This window comes from Scatophagus argus, chromosome 9 (genome assembly GCF_020382885.2).
Source record: "Scatophagus argus isolate fScaArg1 chromosome 9, fScaArg1.pri, whole genome shotgun sequence".
In the NCBI taxonomy this organism is placed as follows: Eukaryota; Metazoa; Chordata; class Actinopteri; family Scatophagidae; genus Scatophagus; species Scatophagus argus.
In genome coordinates this window covers 21,629,231-21,650,968 of record NC_058501.1, presented here as the reverse complement: position 1 = coordinate 21,650,968, position 21,738 = coordinate 21,629,231, and the positions used below count along the sequence as shown (strand labels likewise).

General features: G+C 43.1%; 2 protein-coding genes across 4 annotated transcripts; both read left to right on the top strand.

Annotated features, from left to right (window-relative positions):
* Nucleotides 1-493: 493 nt before the first annotated feature.
* Nucleotides 494-11,094, top strand: LOC124064382. Of its 2 annotated transcripts, none has more exons than XM_046398797.1 (5): nucleotides 494-1,013; nucleotides 3,025-5,109; nucleotides 5,224-5,523; nucleotides 9,179-9,269; nucleotides 10,330-11,094. In XM_046398797.1, the coding sequence occupies exons 2-5, from the start codon at nucleotides 4,707-4,709 to the stop codon at nucleotides 10,727-10,729; spliced, it is 1,194 nt and encodes a 397-aa protein (XP_046254753.1). In that variant the 5' UTR covers nucleotides 494-1,013; nucleotides 3,025-4,706; the 3' UTR covers nucleotides 10,730-11,094. The 2 variants fall into 2 exon arrangements, with proteins under 2 accessions (XP_046254753.1, XP_046254752.1); XM_046398796.1 differs by having other exon boundaries at nucleotides 2,278-5,109.
* Nucleotides 11,095-13,229: 2,135 nt separating this feature from the next.
* On the top strand, nucleotides 13,230-21,474 carry LOC124064384 (protein rapunzel-like). 2 transcript variants are annotated; one of them, XM_046398801.1, is made up of 4 exons: nucleotides 13,239-13,873; nucleotides 14,645-14,722; nucleotides 17,429-17,509; nucleotides 18,749-21,474. In XM_046398801.1, coding segments are annotated over exons 1-4 (888 nt in total). In that variant the 5' UTR covers nucleotides 13,239-13,871; the 3' UTR covers nucleotides 19,476-21,474. The 2 variants fall into 2 exon arrangements, with proteins under 2 accessions (XP_046254756.1, XP_046254757.1); XM_046398800.1 differs by having other exon boundaries at nucleotides 13,230-14,722.
* The last annotated feature ends 264 nt before the right edge of the window (nucleotides 21,475-21,738 follow it).

Sequence of the window (21,738 nt, the reverse complement as noted above, 5' to 3'; positions counted from 1 at the left end):
GTGACCCTTTTGGTGAGGCCTGTTTGTTGGGGATCTTCTTAGTTCCTTATAAAGAAGTTAAAATATAAGATAATCCTTTGTTAGTCCCATAACTGGGAAATTACAGTAAAAACTACCTAAAAACTAAAACTAACTTCAACCAGCTACTGGAAAACAGTACAGTGCTGTTTTTTTATTTTTTATGATAACATGTCAGACACAGGACAATTCCAAGAATTCAGATATTTATTTTTAATATAGCACTTAGTAAGTACATTTTGATGATATTACTGTACTTTTAGAGTTATAATTTTAAATGTAGACTTTTTACCTCTAATTGAATATTTTCACACTGTGGTTTTAAAACGTTTGCTTCAGTAAAGAATCATTATTATTGGAAATAGTAGTAATATTGCGCTACAAGAGCTACAACCTGCAGTTCCGCAACAATCCGGTAGTTGGCAAAACTGCGGTGTTTGCCAACGTCAACGACACATAAACACAGTAGCAGAAGAAGAAAAGAAAGAAGAGACTAGTAACAGTAACAGGTGCTCGTCACTGAGAATTAGATCTGGTGTGTTTTATTTGGCTCAACTGGACGTCAGATAAAACGTCTGCGAGCATTCAGACGCTAAACTGGCTGATGCTCTCCAGGAGAGCGAAACAGGCTGCGGTGCGGACATGTTTACGTTACGGTGTCGGCTCAGTGAGTGGGTTGCACTGTGGTGAGCGCGTTCGACTACCTGTTGCCTCAAGAGCTTCGCATCCGTGTGCTCAGAAAGTCACCCACTCATGATTCTAATCACGCATTTGCTAATAGGCTGTAGGTGAGGAAACACCCACACACATTTCCTCCAAGTGCCCCGGCACAGCGGAGGCCTGTCCCCGCCAACATGCCCAGACTGAAAAACACTCATGGGCGAGGGAGCAGCTGGAGGTTCGCCCCTTTGGATGCATCACCTCCCGGGTTGAAGAGGGAGCCGACTGAACACAGCACAAAGAAAATGCTCGGAGGGGAAAAAGTAAAATAAAAGGTAGGCGAGTAACAACACCGTTGAATTACTTCAACTTTTCTGATGTGTCCGCAAAGTCAAATCCACAAAACGAGGCGGTTGCGGTAAATCAAGGCGGCTTTATAAAGACCACGATGATCAGCACGCAGCCAGTCTCCGATCTGAAATTGGCTGATTTTTGAAATGAGTGAGCACAAAATGTCAAGATGTAGCAGGTGGCAAAATCCCCCACGCATCTACAGCTTTTATTCACGTGTGGTTGGTAAATGTCCCACTCATGACTAACCTGGGGAAAATGGCTGAGGAGGTCAGGATCTCAGTGTGCTTCAAGATCTGACCTCACTGGATGAGGCGCTGAGGTGCATCACGGACGGTACGCTTCAGCTGGATGAGTAATGTCGCGTTTGTAGACCATCAGGAAAGTCTCGCCCTTTAATGAGCATTTAGTGGTGTGCGATGTGATTATTACTGGCATCAGTCCACTCACCGACTCAACGGTTTTCACACGTGAGAACCGGTGGAAAATAAAATGTGTCCTGCAGTTGGTTAGTGCACATTTTTTCCATCCTTTCTCTGTTCAGTTTTCTCATTAACAACCAAAGACTTGCATGCAACATTAGAAATAATTGCACAGGTGTAGTATGATGATTGTTTTGAGTAACAGTAGTGGTGTTTTCCACAGCCGTGAACGCAACCCCATTAATCTGCTTCTGTGCCTGTCGTTATTTACAAAAAAAAAAAAAAAAACTTCAAAAATATTCCCCTGCACAACACCTGACCGACTGTACAGCGTGTGAGGTAACAACCGCACTCAAGGTCAAGTAGCAAGGTGTCATTTCCTGTGTGAAACAGTGTGAAAACACGCAGAAATGTCTGCTTTTGAGGCATTGATTTCAGTATCAAGACCAACCATGTGCGAAAACAGCCTGCTGCAGCTGACGGCTGTGGTTGTACCTCGTGACGTCTTACTCCAAAGCCATTCTGTTGTGAATGATCCAAGGAGGTCGCGGCCTTGTTTTAGGATGTAATATAGGATGTAATAGCACACATTGGAGGGTAAATGTTGCTGTATTTTTCCTGCTGTCCCCTAAATCTACTTGCTGAGTTGCTAATGGGTTAGTGTGTAAACACAGGCAGCAAATGTTTCCTTAAATTGTGATTTCAGAAATTTGCTGCGTGTTGCATGTGTGTTCAACCAAGGATGGGTTAAATGTAGACTAAAAATTCAGTGTCTGTAAAAGTAAATATACTGCCAATAAAGCTGATTCTTCCTCTTCTTCTAAAGATAGCTGAGTGCTGCTTGTGACTGAGTCATGTTGGTGTATGGGTGAGAATCTCATGCCGCTGTGGCTCCAAATGACGTCACCAGCACAAGATGGCCGCGCTCGTACACGGGACCATTTGGCTTTGTTTCTGGACTATGGGAGGAAGTGGAGACGCGACGTCCATCTTTATGTATGTCAACGATTTTGATGATTTTGGATTAGACGAAAAGGTTAGAGATCACCAAACTTGTTACAGTTCATCCTATGGGGAGCGTGAGCGTTTGTGCCAAATTTCATAGCAGTACGTTTCCAGTCTAAACCGCAAAGGGCAGCCTGGTGGTGGTGGTGGTGGTGGTGGTGGCAGTAGAGGTCAGGATCACCAAAGTCAGGTTCAGTGTTTGGGCACCATGAATTTCTGTCAGGACAAAATGTCACAGCAACCGATCAAATAGTCATAGAGGTATTTCAGACACACAGTGCATACCAGCTTTAATGTTCATTCCCCCCCGTGTACCTTCTGGTATGAATGTTTCAGCACTTGAAAATCTGTTACGCCCCTTATGAACAATTCATTTCACTATTTCAGATTCTGTCTGTTAATTTGAACAATACTGAAATCTTATTTTGCAGCTACAGATGAATGTGAGGCAGAAACTGCAAATCCCCTTTTTAGCAGCAAATGCGGGTTCATTGTTAGCCACGATGCTCAGTCTTTTCTGAAACGTGATATGTCACCAGCCAAGACGTTTTCTTTACTTTGACTCCAGAGAGAGAAACGGACGTCACCTGCCCGAGGGTGAGGAACAGGTGAGGACAGCCGAAATGAGCTCGCCACAGCCTCAGAGCCACCACCTTAAACTGCAGAAGATGCCCTGGCATCTCAGCAGCAGAAGTAAAATGTGACTCTAAGATTTAGAAGTCGTTTTATGTTTCTTGTCATTGTCAGTTGCCACATAGTTGACACATTCATGTTGTAATATTAGCGATATCTTAAGGTGTTACTGTTACCAGTTTTAAATTTTAAATGAAGTTCATTCAGGTGTTCAAGTTAAATCCTGAGAGGTTGTTGCCACACAGGATTGTCTTCTTTCTCCTTCTCAGTGTGGCTAAAACATTGATACAGACAGAACAGAATTACCGGTAATAAAGTTTCCAGAGTCAGTTCTTACAGCTTAAGCTTCGTCGTGGAACTTTTTAGCAAACACAATAGGCAGCCTTTCGCTAATTATGTGAGTTCTTAAGAACACTAACTTTCTCTTCTTCGACTGTAGCAAACTGCTGGCACTTCTCCCACGCTTACTTCCTACAACAAAGTCACTAGACTGTGTCATCCACACAGGTTACCCATGAAGCCACCTTCCTTAAGCAGAGATCTGTATCAGTTCAGGCTTTTGACACTGTATATTGGCAAGCTGTCATTTTTTAAGCAGTTGTCTGGGCTGTATTTGGCCTACCTATCACATTTATTGACGCACATTATCGCATGGTTTCTGAGAAACTGACGATAGAAGGTGTATCAGTTTTGTGTGTGTGTGTCTGTAAAGTTAAGCATATGGGATATCATGGTTCAGAAGCGATTCATAAATAGGAGATTGGTATGGCCTAACGTGTGCTGCCTCCTGCGCACCACAGTCCTATCTTATACCCACAAATCTAACATTTCACCCTTTCATACTGTGTTCAAATGCATTTTCTTCTTATTCAGTTCTGTGTGTTGTACATTAGGTTTCGGTAACATCTAAAATGATAGGCTGTCAAGATAAGAGATCATAACCTATTTCTCTGAAATTTAAAAGGTCTTTTAGAAGCCTGACACGAGAACAGTTACAAATGAGCCAATAATTTTGATAAATGGTGAATCATTTAGAGTGTTTATCAAGCAGAAATTCCAAACATTCAGTGATTCAAGCTTCTAAAATGTTTTTGCTGCCTTTACTGTTTTATATAACTGAATTTAATTAAGTCTTAGCAGGGAAGGGAATGAGCATTTTTATAAAATATTTTTTGACATTTTTCAGACTAAACAATTCATTAATTAGCAATCAGTGAAGTTAATCCATAATAATAAAGAAACGTCTTTACTGAATACCAATATTTTTCTGCCCGTGCAATCACCAATGGGTCTGTAATGTTAGTGTGAGCCACAAGGCGGCGCTGTGGCTGCCGAACAAACCGGTCTGCCTTGGACGAAGAAGAACGACGCAGGAGGCAAGCGGAGGCGACCCTGCATCCCTGTTGTAGTATATTTAGCGTTTTGTTTTACGGTTTTACATTGAGGACACACTTCGGGTTTCGGTGGTAATAGAGAGTGTATTGTTTCTGGAGACCGTCTGCGAGCGGCTGATGTCTCAGTGAGCCTCGTCGTCTGATAGGCGAGCCCTCTTGAGGCTAGCTCGGTCTGACGCTCTCCGCACATCTTGCTAACATCAAAACAGGTCGACTTGGAAAAATGAATCTGGTCAAAAACAAAACTTTGCACCCGCACCTGCGCGACGAGGAGATAATCGTGGTGGAAAACGCCATCCGGCTGGCGATAGACTCCATAATAAACGTCCTGTACGGTGTAAACAGTGCCAGGACCCATGAGTACCAACGGATGGTGGCCGACAGGGACAAAGAGATCCAGCGGCTGGAGTGCAGGCTGAAGGATATAGAGCATCAGCTGCAGGCTCCGCACAGACAGGGACAGGGATGCACGTCCGGGATGCTTGAAGAAGCGACCGGCTCCCACAGATTCATCGGAGCACAGAGCCCCGGTGGGCCCCAGCAACCAGAGCAGGACGGGTTTGAACCGGGCTGCGCTGACAGAGAGACGACCGCTGGGCAGCACGAGTGTGAAATGAGTATATCTTGTAAGTAAACATGAGCACAAAGAATATTAAAGCCTCTCTAGCGACATGAATACAATAATGCCAACCTGTCACCTCAATCCCCTGAGAAATCGTTTTGCGTCTCTTTCTCCTCAGTGGGCCTTTTTGCGAGACCCCCCTCGCAGGTCTCCTCCAACAGCCACGAGTCGGCTGTTCCGTCATCCCCCAGCAGGATGGGTCTGGACCAGAGCTACACCTCGCACTCCTCAGAGTCCTCCGGCGTATCAGAGGCAGCCAGGAACCTGCCCACATCTCCCAGCAGCCTCGTCGTCAAAGAGGAGCCGTGCGACATGGACACAGTCTTCATCAAATGGGAAATGAGTGAAGAGGGATTCAGGGAGCATCCGGAGAGCACAAGCAGTCCATGTCAGAACAAAGAGAGCCCCAGTGAAAAAGGTAACGTATCCCACCTGTCACTCCTGTTATATATTAAACATTGGCAGAATGAGCTCCCAACTTAAGATTATTCTAATGCACTAATGGAATAGTCTGCGACACTAGGGCTGGTTATAAACCCAATCAGTACTACATACACTTGATCTGAATCTTCTGCTCGTTTGCTTGATTATTCAGTCAGATTTTTTTGATTTAAATCATAATTTTGCTCATTTCACTGCATGAAAAGTGGAATTTTTGTCAGCAAGCATCAGTGAACTGCACGTTAATGTCTGCTCACAGGAAAACTACCATGAATAACATCGGATTTCTGGGGGTTTTACATTTATGAAGAGAAATGCTGTGAGTCATACAAATGCAAATGAGGACAGTAGAGGACAGCCTGATTAACTGTTGCAGAGGTTACACCTTTTTCTAAAAAGTACAAATTCCATTTGAAGAAAATTTCTGGTATAAATAGATCAGACTTAGTATAATTATAGACTCATAAATCATAGCTTGGGTGGATTTACCTTCTTTAATCTTTAACATTGCTTATGAAGAGCTTAGCATGCTATCCTAAATCTCAACCAGCACACAGAGTGACATGACTGCAGTCACCTTTTCCATCATCTTGCTCAAATATCCAGTGATGTGGACGTGTTGACCACACAACTGATGTGAAGTGATGCTTGGTATGAAGTGTCTCTTCTCTGCAGGCACCAAACCTCTACTGGTTTCCTGTAAAATATCTGTCCCGATGGGAATGAAACTGCTGTAGTGAAACATGTTCGAATGCCGTGTCTTTTTACAAGACATTAACATCTATGAACTGCAAGTGTGGCTTCCTCAAAACTGTTGGTGTTCGCACGTCACTTAGCTTTTACACCCAAGTCTTTGCTCCCTGTGGGGTAACGGGAATTCTGTCTCTACAATGCACGTACGACATCTCCCCTTCACCGCCACCGAAACGCCTCTGCATAATGGACCACGTCATTATCGAACCCTTTCAGACACAGCCACAGGCACAGACAGGAAACTGCTGGCTGCTGTGAATTGGCTGTCGGACTGATGACTTCATTTGCTGCTGATGTGAATCAACAGCTGACTGCAGTGAACACCAAATTGCTTTCTGTGGAGGGGAGAATGGATGCTTTGGAAACCAAAGTAAACTCTGACCCCATTGTGGAGGAGATGAAGAGGAAAAGACGGGTGCACAATCCCAAAATTACGGTAAGAATATATTCAGGAATTCTTATCAAACATACATATCATGAAATTGTCTGGAACTGTATGTGTAAATGCAAATGTCCAAATCAGTTTTGCCCAGAGTTGTCCGCCTTGTAAGCCTGGTAGCTTACAAGGTGTGATATCCGATAGAGCCCACTCTTGTTGTTGATATTGCAGATACGTCCAAATCCATGTAGTATTGATAGAGACACAAATGCAGTCATCATTACAGATGAGTCCTCCTCCTGCGTGCTCTGCCCAGGCTCAAGCCTTCACCCAAACCACACAGACTGTTTCCTGTAGGTGACAACGTGTCTCCCGTTGTGTGACGCATGCACGAAAGGGAAGCTCTAGACAGTGTCTCAGGACATGGGTGATGGTCTGCAGTGATTGAGTCAGAAATCATCACTTACTGCTAAGTTTAAGACAGAAGCCACCGCTAACCGCTAAGCTAGGGTAATTAGCAGATCTGAATAGCATGTAAACAGCTGTGGATAGGCAGCAAATTCACTGAAAGAAGAAGAGAGCTACGAGTGCTTGTTCAAAACTTGTGCAAGTTTAAATGTACTGCTGGTTTGTAGCCGCTGCAATGAAGAACAGTAACATCAGAGTTACGCTAAACCATCAGTAACACAGAAACGCTGGCAACTGGAAACGAGACAATCCATTTCCCACAGCATGTACAGTTAAATATATAGCTTGATGTATCTATTGGCAAAAAATAAATTGCATTTACAAATTGTAAGCACCACAAACCAGAGGAAGGGTGAGATTTAAAAAAAATATGCTGAATATGTTCTTCTATATAAAAGTAAATATACACGATATCTGATCTGTTTCCATTTTGTTTTCACAGACTGAGCTCACCTCTCAGCAAGGCAGCCGCAGTGTGCATAATGACGTCATTGTGTGTAAGTAACTTTCACTTTTACTGTGCATCTTTTATGGTCAATTAACTTTCCTGATTACATGTAATTAACATAACTAATCGTCTTCCAGCTGCTTGTAAGACCTGCTATGAAACAGCCGGACCTCGCAGCTCAGTTTCTGAGAGTGTATTCAACTTATCATATCTTATTATGTCATTGCTCAGAGTGGCGCAGTGTAATATGTACATATGTGTAATTTGTAAATAGAATAAGTAATACTTTTAAATTTCTTATTTACCTATTTTTTGGTAGCAGGGACATAAAGAATTTCACTGCACATTGTACCGTGTATGATTGTGTGTGTGACAAATAAACCTATCTTGTATCTTGTAAGGGGAGATATGAATGTGCTAAAAGCTAAGAAGTTGTTGGTGTGACCTTTCAGTTTCTTATTGCGCTGAGCAGTGCTGATTGTGTTTACAGCTGCTGGGGTTGATGCCATATGATGTCCGGTGAGAAGGACGGCACTTTTGAGGTGGTGTCTCGAGGCTGGATCGTGCGGCGTTCCACCCTATTGGAGCCCACCAGCATTTGTGCCACACTCAAAGCAAAAGTGGAAGCTAATCCCAAGTAGGCGGCTACACATAACAGACGTCTGCACGCTGGAGCATGTTCAGACAGATTCCCAACGAGTACATACAACTCTAAGGCAGTAAAAACACATTTCAAGGCCGATATGATGCCCCAGGCCCAGCGATGGGCTCACGTCTGTTGTTGTGTTTGTGCGTTTGCTGTTTCTGCTATGTATCAATAAAGCTTTTTCTTAACCATGATCCTCAGAGATGGTTTTTTTTCCCCCGTTGTAGTCTAACCCACAATCACATCAGTATGAATGTTTAGTCTTCAGGAACTTACTACTTATACACATAACTTAAAACTAGGGCTGGCCATTATTATCGCATTAGCACATTTGTTGGTTGGCGCCAACAGTTGTTTTGTTGCACATTAATGCAGTTTTTATTTATATAATAATTATGTTTGAAGTCCGTTGTTCACTTGCTCACTAAAATAAACTGCGTTGATGCGCGATGGAGTGATTGTCGGCGTTGATTAATTGATGCGTTAACTTGCCCAACCCCAATAAGTTGGCGTGCTAACTTGACCAGCGCTATGTAAAACTTATTATTGTAATGGAAGTTTACCCAAGCTTATATTATAATGGCTCAGTGTGACCAATAACAAAAAATCTACCAACACCAACCAGCCACAAGTGATTTTTCTTTTTAAAGGTCTGTGGTGTTATTGGGTGCTACAGTCAGTGAACCTCCCGCCTCCTTCACCGGGCTGATAATCCATTTTTGTACTGTTTTGTACTGTGGTTAAATTCAACAAAGCGGGTATCAGGGTTGATTTCAGGTAAACCCGGTTATGGTTTTGGCACTGGCAGGCAAAACTGGCAAATGTTTTCACACAAAAGTCACCCTGTGTGTAACATCCTCAGAAAGAGAAAGACTTTGGCTGCCACTGCAGTGGGCTTGTATGACTGATGACATGTTAGTCCCTTCTGATCCCTTTAGGGAAACTGGAGGACAGAGGGGGGAGAAGGATTGTGGAGAAAGCTCACGCAGACCCGGATGGACATCGCATCACTGAGGGAGAACATCTGAGGTGGGTTATTTCAGTTATCTCATTCCAGTTAGTGCCTCCACCCAAAGTCTCTGTATGTATGTTTTCTGTGGATAATTAACCAAATGCAGACGACATGATATGCTGAGATTCATGAAGCATCGTAATTATCACAGCTGTTCATCAGTTGTCTGTTGAAGACATGTTGACTTCAGTAAATCAGAATGCAATGCAGTCATAAGCTGTGCGCATCCATACATTCATCTGTGACTGAAAACATGATTGTCTATATGGGGATTGTCAGATAACAAATGAACACTTGAGCACAAAGGCTCATGATGTGAACTGAATAGTGTCCACGTGCGTGAGGTGGGACGTGTTGCTGATCCACAGGCTGAAAGCATTGGATTGGATCGCCACGCATACGAGCGGCAGCTTGTGTCAGTTGGTGCATGTAGCCATTCAACACTGCGTGGTGATATTGAGCAACGACTCCATTATTATGTTTTCTTTTAACAGCTTAGTAGTTTAAGAGCACCTGATTTGTAAAGACAGACAGCAGAGTGGTGGTGGTCGTGGTGATTTAATTTTGATGCCAGCTTTGATCAGAGTTTGCACAGCTTTTTAGGCGTAAAACTCGTGCACTTTTCAAGCACTTTCAAGGTACTTTAACCGAAAATTCTCTTGCTCCGTTTATGATCACATCCAAATTGTTTTAAAGGCAAATGTGAAAAATAAAGTTTTAAGAATTCCTTTATGCCCGCAGGACTCAATGACTGAACGTTTTGATCACGATTGTTTAACGCTTGTAAATTTAGACACCAGAAAACAACAAATATGATGACAGGATCGTTGAATTCAAGCATATTCCTGTCCTTGGAAACATTAAAATTAAGCGTTTTGCAAACTTTGAAGACTTTTTACAACCCTGTAGAAGTGCAGAGTTGGCAAATATTGTATCAGGAGTTTAACCTTTTAAAACATTTAAAACACTTAACTCAAAGCAACAGATGTTGTATTTGCCCATAGTTCTCTCAAAACAAAGCCCTGGGTGTGCTGATCTGCATACCTACTCATGTGTGTCGCCTCTCGTCCTCCACAGGAATAAGAAGAAGAGCGTGCCGATGTCCGAGTTGACGGAGGAGGCTCAGAGACTGAAGAGGGCAGCCTGGAGGGCAGCATCCAGGCGGTATTACGCCCGAAAAATAGCCCGCCAGCAGGCAAACCCGCCCTGCCCCGGCCCCTTGCCCCACATTACGGACTCACAGTACTCGCAGCCCATCTCTGCGGTGAATAAGAGAAGGAGGACGCTGATATCAGAGTTACCTGATGAGTCTCAGACGCTGCAGAGGGAGGCGTGGAGAGCCGCGTCCAGGAGGTATTACGCCCGAAAAACCTCTCACCACCAGACGGAGTCCGCTCAGTACGCACACCTGCTCCAGAACACAGAGCCGTCTGAAGAAACACTGGGGCCTAACAGTGGAGGAATAATGTGCAGTTGATAGACAGCAACACTGCTGAGGTTTTCTCATTGTGTTATGCTCTGGTGAACTCTGGACTGTCAGCGTGAATGTTTGGAGTTTGTTACTGTTGTTGGCTGATTGGTGCAGGTGATGTTGAAGAGGTCTTCTGATCCAAATGGTCTGAACCTAATGTTATGATTGAAACAATTGTTTGTGTGTTTAAACTGCCACTTATGTTCCTAACTAACCCTTCTGAGGACAACACACGTCACCTTGGCTCTAATTTCTCACTGTTTTTATTCTCCGTATTTATTTGAGTCTTCTTTGGTTTACAGCCTTGCATGCCTGTACAAAATGCTAACTGCAAATGAAGACTGAATAAATGTATTCCCAGGCAATATAAAGGCACAGCTTTTATGTCAACAGCCACTGTAGCAGTGCAGCGCCCCTGGAGTCCAACCTGTGTAACTACACATATAATTTATGAGCTTAACATCTCTGTTTTCTTTTTCTTTACTGTTAAGACTTAATTATGTATTTTATACTATTTTTTAACACGAAAACATCATCATGGCGCCGCAGATGGTCGAGTGTTTGGTGCAGCTCTTTTTATTTTTACTGTTTTTGTGTTTTTGTCACGGTGGATGCCTCGGTTCCCAGATTACCAAATTACCTTCTCAATAGATGGGATGATATGCTGCAGGTAATTGTGTGTGAGTATGAGAAGGTAATTGGCTCAGACAGATAACCAACTACAGTCCCAAGGCCCCCCACTCCATTAACAATATGCACCTTGCAAATGAGCTGAACAACCATTACTGCCGCTTTGAAAGACAATGGGTCTGTCCTGGCACCTTCACCACCCTCACCCCAGCCTCACCAGGAGCCCTGACACCTCAACCAGTTCCACCCGGTTCTCTGCCCCCCCCCCACCCCCAGCAGTGCAGTGGTTCTCTCAAAAAAGCACAGCAGAGGATGTTCTTCTTGAGGCAGCTGAAGCACTTCAAACTGCCAAAGGCAATGATGGTGAACTTCTACACCTCCATCATAGAGTCCATCCTCACCTCCTCCATCACCATCTGGAATGCTGCTGCCACTGCAAAGGACCTTAGCAGACTGCAGCGTATCACACACTCTCCTCTTGCACGTTCATCACGCTGCACTTTATAAAACGCACGGCCATCTGCAAATGTATACCTCCACCATGACCAGGCACATTCCCTTATATACACAGATGTATATGTATACTATGTATACAGACTTTTTTTTTTGCATTTTACCATTTATCATTATTTTATTCTCTTTTACTGTGTATATCTGCTGCACCAGATGGAACCTACCTGGCAATAAAGTTTTCTGATTCTAATAAAGACAAAACAGTTTAAATACATCAAGGAAAGCTTCTTTATTGTTCTCTGGAAATGGTCCGCATTTAAAGAAAAACACAAGCATTGAGTCTTTTAAAAGATTTATTTCTTATAAAATATTCACACATTGAATGAATTCTATCTCGTGCAGCGGGCTTGTGATGAATGCGTGTTCTGACACATTAGTGCTCAAGTGATGGAACAAAGCATCATGTTTTATCTGAGTAAACAGGCCTTGCAGGTAACCCAATCTGCACTGCGATCATAGTAAGAAGAAGCCTTGGATGTGTTATGGTTCATTTGTTGCCACAGTCTCGTACCTCTTGCTCAGTCACCGCCTCCAGACATCATTACTGCGGCTTTCAAACAGTCAACAGAGCGCTCCTCCTGCCTCCCAGCAACACAAAGCGTCTTGCAACGCCGGCTGTTCGTCTGAAGCCCCGCCATGACGCCTTTTGAACGTGTGATGGGATTTTTGAATGCTTTGTACTAACAATGAGATAATGTTATAATTTTATTTTATATTTGATGTAATTAATCTGTAGCCTTAGTTGTGCACTGTTACAGTGATCAAACGATGACCGGGTGCACCATACTGTTAAAGCCCCATTGTAAATAACTCCCCGGTATAAAGAAGGTGGCAGGATCATATCTTGATCGCCACCCAGGTCTAAATTCCTGAAATGGGTCACTGTTGTTGTCATTGCTTTTTCATCCCTAGAGGAATGTTTGTGAAGCTCCAAACAAAGGACCAGAGGCATATCAGACAGTATATAAATGGGGGTAACGCCGTCGGTCAGTGGGGCACACCTCTGAACTGCTTGCTGCCGTGTGGTTCTGTGTGTTGCCTCCTCCATATGGAGATTGGACATTTTGGTGCATGCTACCCTTCCAGTCTTGTTCCCTTTTTTGACTCACTACAGGCAGACGAGGAATTGCCGTAACAACCGCCGCCCGACGCACGGCTGATGTTGCACAAGCCTGGTTATTACAGTAACAGGTAGGACTGTGACGATTCATTCACTCAAGTGTGAAATGTGATCTGTTTGACAGCTGCTGCGACAAATGCACAGCGAGGACAGGCGTGCGCCCGGCTGGAGCTCCGGCTGCGCCTCGCTGCTGAATGGGGGCTACACATGCGCCAACAGTACGGCGTGTGCGTTGATCTGGACAGTCGTGTCAGCGCGGATAATGAAAGCTTTGTGATTTCAAACGGACAATCAGTCTGTTTATTGCCATGTTTTCTTCAGTTTTCATCAGAGGGAGGACAGGCTTCCCTTGTGTTGCTGCTGCTGCTGCTGCTGCCTGAGGCTTGGTGTGTCAGAAGAGGGGACGCGGGGTCTTAAACCCGCTGGAGACTCAGGTCTGGACACGCAAGGAGGCAAACGCCCATACTATTTGTGACTAGTGGTGTAATATACGACGTAAACATCACAGACATCAGATAGGCTGTGAAGGGAACAGGGCTGTCTTTTAACGCTTTGCTGGCAGCTGCCAACATGATTTGCATGGGGGTTTATTTTGGGGAAAACAGCTTCAACTGCCGTCGCAGTCATTATCCCCCACCTTAGAATCCATCGGATTGTCTGCAGAGGTTTTCATGTAATAACGTTTCGTGCTACAGGACTGAATTTATGCTCGTTCAAGCCCTGACGAAGGACCAGAATGTGGCTCACTGCAGGACTACTTTGGCGCACTGAATGGGTGCATTTACAGCTCCGCGTTTTGCCTCTCTCATAGCTGCTATTGGTCCGAGAATCGGTTATTTGACTTTGTGAGCTGTGCTGGAGTGCTGTTCGTGTTAGCACATATATATGTAAGCATATAATATATTTTAAATACGTGAAAGAAATACCTTTGCTGTTTGCAGTGCCGACTGCGCCTTTTGGAACATTTCTCTTGTACTTTGCTGTCGAAAATGACTTTAAATTCGACTTTCTTTGAGTGTAGCTTTAAAAGTTTGGGTATAGTTGGTAACATTTAAACAGAATTAATATGGTAATTACTTTTTATGCTGGATAAACTTCTCTTTTTTTCTCCTGGAGCCTTTGGAGAGCTCCCAGTTCCTTTGGATACACCTGTGCACTTTGGAGAGGTCCATTTGGATCCATAGCTCAATTTTTGCATTGTTTGGATTCTGCGCGTGTGAAAATATTTTCCTATCATTTTTTCTGGTCCAGTCCGTAAGAAAGGGGTCTCTTTGACACGTACATAGAACCAATGGACCAACTGTAGCCTCCCAAAGAGGCTCCAGAGCTTGGCAAACGCACAAAACGCACCAGAAAGAGCCTAAGAGTTCAGTTGCGCACCTACTGACAGTTCCTTTTCAGTATCAACTGTATGACTACTGCATGGACCAAAATAAGTTGAAATCATAGGGGTAGGACATGATGAATTTGAGGAGTGGGCTTAACTGTTTAAGGCCTTTGATATAGCATTTTAAAATGCCAAATTGGAGCATAAGTGTATTTGAGGCCAAATTTGGCATTTTTGGGTCCTGGGGACTCTCTGGGCTCTTTAAAAATGGTTTAGTCCAATTTGGTCACCCCTACACATTCAACATACATGGAAGTGTCCTTTTTTGCAGGGATTGCTGGGAAGAAGAAGCAGGCTGTCGAGGTTGGGACTTTGGTGAGGGAGGTACAGGCACAGCCAGTCTGAAAAGGTAAGAAATCCTCTCTTCTGGCGTGTCCAATGGTGTCCAATGTTGGCTGAGAGGCAGTTGGAGGCTCTATACCCCACATTTAGACAGTGAAATGGAGGTTTTCAGGTGTATTTTGGTATATTATCAGTGGGATAGAGCAGGGAGAGTCAGGGCATTATGGTGTGCATTAACAAGGAAATATGGAGGCACGGCTAGGGGGAGCCATAGCTGGGCAGGAAGACAGTTGTCTGACTGTGAGCTGGGAGGTCAGGGGATGTTTAACTTGTGTCAGTACTCACAAATACAGTAGAACTCCGGAAAATACTTCATTGTTGAATGTTATCCTTCGTTAATAGTTATTGTTTGGGCTGCATTAGCGTCAAGGGTGTGCACTTCCTTAGAGAAAGTGTCCCAGCTGCCACACAGGCTGAGATCTGTGAAGACAGAGAGCAGAGTGTGAGGCAACACCAAGAAGTGGCAGAAATCCCTTTAAAATAAATGATGAACATGTAAACCACGTAGCTTGGGGACAATTTTAGTAGAATGTAATGTGTACATTTGGATTAGCATTAGCATTGCTGAGATCATAGAAAACATTCAAGATGGCCACCCTGCTGCAGGGAAGCAGGTGAGAGGAGTCTGTCACTTCCTGATTAGACAGACAGAGCTGCTTTGTTTACAGCCAACACATAGTCTCATGCTTCTTCCTGGCAGTGACATAAACTTTTATACTTTATCATAACTGCTTTCTGTATAGACGCTCAGTGATGCAGAAGCTGAGTCACTGAGCCAAAACTTTAGGTCACTGAGAGGTGGGAGTCTTCTGCTTTTTCTAAAGGCCTCGCTGCAACACGGCTGTGATTGCTTAACCCGTGGAGGTTATTTTAACCTGTCATAGGTCACATCTGTTGGCGCTTAATTAATATTCTATTCATATTTAAAATCCACAGGAAGACGTATCAGTCTTAATTGTCTTCAGGTGAATTAATAAACCACAAGAAATGGACAAGCTCACTTGTTGAGACATTTCTTTACTGGTGAGGAGTCGATTTAGGAATCATCTCATTTGCACGAAGGGTTAATTTTCTGTTGCAGATTAAAATGAAGCTGCAGGAGGCTGTCAGAGTCACCAAAAAAAACACCCAATTTGTGATAAATACAGCTGAGATTACCCAGCACTTAAACATTTTTTATGGTGGTGTTCTTCGAGAGGTATTTAGTATTTTTTTAAAAAAAGAAAAAACAAACAAACTGATATTAACCCTTTCATTACTAGTGTCTGCTCATGCAGTTTGCAGTATTGTGTCAAGGCATGGGGTGTTTTCAGCTTTAGACCATCTTCTGTGAAAACAAGGACAGAAAACAGAAATATAACTCAAGAATGTAATTCGTTCATTATTTAGTAGCTGTCAAATAGCAACTGTGAAGCACAGAACCTGTTATGGGCAGTTATAATGAGGGAAAAAGCAGAAAAAACAAAGACATGTGGGGGCTTTCTGCTCAAATTCTGAGAAGATTTGACATAAAAATGATAAAAAATCTTCTAAAATGGCATTTAAGAAGCACCCCGTTGAGATTTCAGCCCATTTTACAAAATTTTTCAAGTGTAGGTTTAGCAGCTGTTCATTAAAGTGAAGCAGTTGCACATGTTTTTGTTGAATTTGTGCATTTAAACGCATCATCTAAAGTTAACCTGAAGCTAAAGGGTTAACCCTTGCTGCTGCGTGTCATTGCTTTTGGTCCATGGTGGTGGTGCTGAAATCAGTCAGTGAATATTGTGGGTGTGTTGTATGCCATCATAGGTAAATCACTGCCCCCTCTGGTGGACACGGGTATTTAAAAAGAGAAGAAAACAAATCAGAAACACACACACCAGCCTGTTTGTTACACTGTGTGTGTGTTTGTGTTTCAGGGCTGTTTGAACTTGCACAGCCTTGTGGTTGTCACCTGTGTGGATCCCCAGTGTGGACACAACACAGATGTTATGATTATCTTTATGTTATAATTTCACAGTGGTGTTTGTCTGGAGCCACCACAGTTCACATGCTGGGCCGTAACTGATTTCCTGAGGTGTAGTGGAAGATAACGAGGTCCTCCTCACTGTGCAGCTCTTAACATGAGTCCTTGAACAACACTTAGCTCTGTGGCCGACATTACTGCCCTGTATTATGCTTGTGTTTGTTTAAAAAAAAAAACACTCTTGTATAATCCTGTTTTTAAGTATCAGGTGTCAGCAGAGCTTTTACTGCTCAGTCTTGTAGCCTTCAGCAGTCGGCAAGCTCAGATTTTACTTTAAACCTCTAAGTCCTGAAGTGATATCATATTTTGTATCCCCTGTTATGTAATAAACAAGTCTTACAACTCAGTCAGCCGTGGCATATTTGTTTTCCAGTGGCTGAAAGCTTCCCTGTCGCGCCCTTTAGCTTGCTGCTAGCGTCCCAACATGCCTGCCTCATGCAGCTCGATGCTGCTGAGGAGCTATCAGCTCTGCCCATAGGAACACATGGAGAGCGGCCTGGTGCTGAAAGGCCTGAGTGCTGCATGGAGCTGTGTTATACTGAAGGAGGCTGAGAGGCTGTTAACTCCTTCACTGCTGCAAACTGCAACCAGCAAGGGACAACAATCTGCTCACTTCCTGGTTCAGAGAGACAGAATGAACTTAAATTGGCACTGTGATGCTTCAGTGTTGGATGTGTTTGAACTGTGTCTGAATTTCTTTTGTTTCAGGAATCTTCCTGATAAGGACCAGGGTCCCTTTAACAACCCAGGAGGAGGTTCCTGTGTGTGCCTGAAGAGAAGAAATTCAATGTAAGGAGTTGTCATGTTGGAATATTCTGTGAAATGGCCACAAAATGCTTTTATTTTTCTTATCCTCCGTGGCTGTCAGAAGATATCAGACTGAAAGGAATTGAAATAATCAGTTAGTGATGATGAGCTGCTCTAGAGCTGATGTGATAAGTTTCTCTGTGTGAAGACTGGGTGTTAGAACAATATAAACGTGACTCTTGGAATAGTTTTATTTGTAGACTTAATACTCTGATTCATTGAGCACCTGAGCAGTAGAGTCAGCTGATTTATAGCCAAGAAAGTGTTGGACAAACTCACTGTTTATACCATAACAATGGACTTTTTTCCAAGGCTGTCAAATGAGTTCAGCACTTGGATCTATAAGTAAAGCTCATAGTTTTATCTTTAAATTGTCAGAAAATAGCCTGTTTGCAAAGTCAGACTGCTTGGTTTGTCCACTCAGCAGTCCAAAGATGTTTATTTTAATACCATATGATAAAAAAGGATGACAATCACATTTGAAAAGCCTGAAAGCATTGACCTTTTTTGTTTGAACTGTTAATGAAATTGCTCATCAGACTAGCATAATTTTTTGTCCACTGATTAATCAACTAACTGTTTCAAATGAAATCATAATATAAAAATCACTTTGGCTTATTTTTATTGAGTATTAACTGTTCCTCTGGAAACCCATCAGAAAAATGTAAAAAGCAAACCCCAGTTAGACTTCTTGAGATGAGTAAACTGAACTTCGCATGAAAATTATGTGCAATGTCCCTTTATTACTAACCAAGTGCATAGCAGGGCTAAAAACATGTTTTGATAAATGTGTTGGGATCTCTAGTCATGTGTTCAGGAGAACAATAGAGAGACCTACATGTCCCTCTCCGGATGGTTGGTGCTGTGTTAATAAGTCCTGTTATAGTTTAACCCATTGTTGTCTGTGGTTATTGTGGACATACCTGTGATAACAGCTGGTTTCATAACAGTCAGTGCTTGGATTCACCCTTCATAAGCTCATAAGAGACTGTTACTTCTGTGCATTAATTTGGCCATTGGTCCCCGGTGACAGGGTGGTGCCCCTATTTTAGGTGTATAACATACACTTATTTGTTTCAGTGATTATTCCCCTTTATCATTGACATTACTTGTCAATAACCAAATTGCCCCTGCTGATGGACAACAAATGTGACTGGAGAATCTGCGGACCATGTTCGGTTTTACTAAACAGTTTTTTCTCACTTTCCATCGCTGTCACAGACATCCACATCGTCTCAGCCACCTCAGCATCTGCCTGGAAATCATGATGGAAGACGAGATCACCGAGGACCGGGCCAAGCTGAAGCAGGGCCTGGTCAAAGTGCTCCAGTGTGTGGCCACCATCTCCTCAGCAGCGTCCGTGGTCAACCCCATCTTTGGCGTCGCCGGTTCCCTGATCCGAGTGGTCCTGCACCACATCGATGATGAGGACATCCGCACCCTGAAGCGCGAGTTCGGCTCAGTCAACCGGGCGCTGGACCAGCTGTCCCAGCTGAATCGCAACACGCTGGTACAGATCAAGAAAGAAACACTGGATGGCCAGTACTGCCGCGTGGAGGAGAACCTGAAGAACCAGTTCAGAAAGTTCATGGAGATGGTGGAGGCGCGGCCGGAGCACCGCGAGCACAAGAAGGACGACTTTGAGGAAAGCTATGCCAATGACTTGGGAGACCAGAACCTGCACACGCTCTACGACGGTGTGGTGGGCAAACCGAAGCTTTTCAGCAGGCCAATCCTGGAGGTCTACCTGAAACACTCGCAGGGCGACCGCCAGACTATGGAGCGACTCTGCACGCGTCTCACCTACCTGTTCTGCATCGGCCTCATCGCCCTCATGGGCTACGCTGCGATCATCGGAGACGACGAGGAGGGTCTGAGCGAGGAGTGGGCCGAGAAGATGGAGCACGTGCAGGAGAAGATGCAGGAGGCTCTTAGCAAGTGCAAATGAAGAGCCACAAAGAGGAGCTTTGTGCACCCCTGCTTCTTCTTCACATCCAGGACTCGTGTGTCCAAATTCCCTCTGTAGCTCCTCCTTCTTCCTTTTCTCTCCCTGTAAGCATCTGCGATATCTTCACTGTTTATGAGCAAATTCTTCAGAGATTCTTTTCACAACACAAACTTGCTGCTCGCACAAGCATACACAGTACTCAGACATGTATTCATCTTGTCCAAGTTGAGGTAAAGACAACTAAATTATTAGTATTTGCCTTGCTGGGTGACCAACATGGAAAAGCATGCCAGCGCTTTCAGCTGACAGATACAAGACACTAAACAGCTGTGGGATCATTACATGTAATTCAATTCAGTTCAATTCAATTTCAATATTTATATAGCACCTCATACGATCAAAATTGTCTCTAGGTGCTTTACAGAAACCCAGAGCCTGAACCCCCGAGCAAGCAGACAGTGATGAGGAAAAACAATCATTAATCTACTCTGGAAAAAAAATACATTTAGAGCAATGTAAGAAAACTACATTTAGGCTTGAACATAAACGTTAAAAGCTTTAACGTAAATGTTAGATGGACAGATGTAACCAGCTTCGGTGTGTGATATTGCAGTGCATCCCGTCCATTATGCACCTTTGGAGAGAATTTGCCATTTATTGTAATATATATATTTTAATTACATGTAGAACACTACAAGGACATCACTGTGTTGGAATTAGCCTGCCTGAACCCTCAACACTGGGGACCACCGTATACAGTTTGAAGGGGAACAGGAAACCTGGCTGAGGCTGCTGTCGTGCAAATGATTCTCCACTAAAATTCCCTCTTTTTAATGTTATGCCATTGATGTAATAACTGCTAGAAGTCAACAATTTAAAAAGCAATGAGCAAAGCCAAAAGACGCACTAAACATCCAAATGTTTTCAGAGCCTTGAATGTCACCACACCACTATCATCACATAACCATTACTACACATTGGACGTGATCATACTGTGCCATGCGCACATTGACAAGATATGTCACAAATATTGTATGTTTCTTATTCATTGAGTTCATGACGCACTACGCATACTGTTGGTGTTGTTTTACACTAATTTCTGACGCTGCTGAGTTCTTTGCTTTTTTTCACTTAGAAAAATGAAAACACTAAGAGTGCACATAAAATCTGATTTATTCTAACGCTACGCTGCTATCTGGCCACCACAGAGGGATACACTAAATATAATTTGCCATTTAAGAGATTGTTTCATGTGCTTCCATTGTGAGTAACCCTAACTGTTTTGTGATTCTTTGCACAGACTTTTAACGTCATATGAGAAGTCATTATGTCGCTGGATTCCTTCAGCTCTCAACTTTTATTTTCTGTTGCATGTTCACTAAAGCCTGAAGCCTTACAGCCATGCAGGAAGTGTTGTAATCTATAGAGAAAATTATCAGTGGGTGTCTCTGGAGACTATAAAACATCTAACGTCCATTATTTGTAGGTTTTGGGGTTTTTATTTTCACAGTTAAGCCTCAGCATCTGGATTTTTTTTGGCTCTTCGTGCTTTTCATGTTCTTCCTCGTCTGACCAACGGTGCCTACATGTGACATTTGTTTTATTTCTTTTAGGGTTTTTTTTTTTTATCTTAATCATTTAAATACTGTGTAAGGTGTTATGTTCTGAAAGGTCTCTATGTTACAGTTAAGATTTTAAATAGAGTTAAAACTATGTTTATGAAGTGTATTTTGTTTGTTTGTTCAGTAGCACCCAGCGGATTTGGTTCGCTGAGTCAGCAAGTTGTAAAGATTGTAGACTTAAGATCTGATTGACATTAATAATAACTCTCCTCCTAACTGGTTTATGGCTCTTTGCCACATCTCTTATTCAGATACGCTACAAAACATCGAGTCAAAATGCTGTTGGTGTTGAAGATTACTATGTAAGAGCCTTTTTCGTATTTGTGACTATGTTGCCTTTTTTTGTTACCACTATAAATAAACATGAGCGAACAACAGTGATCGAGTCGGTTCTTTACTACAATAAAAACAGCAACGTGGAGAAATATTCCAGTGCAATTTTAGGTTCTCCATTTGGGAAGCACACTGAGCCTTTTCATAGCATCAAAATATTCATTTGTTCATGTTAAATAATGATGCAGTTGGCCTAAGCCCTCCCATTAAAAAAGATCTGCATCATCTGAGCCCACATGTTGATATGTCTTAATCACTATGAGACGCACAATGTGGCGAACTTCCAGCAGTTATATAGTCGTTATATT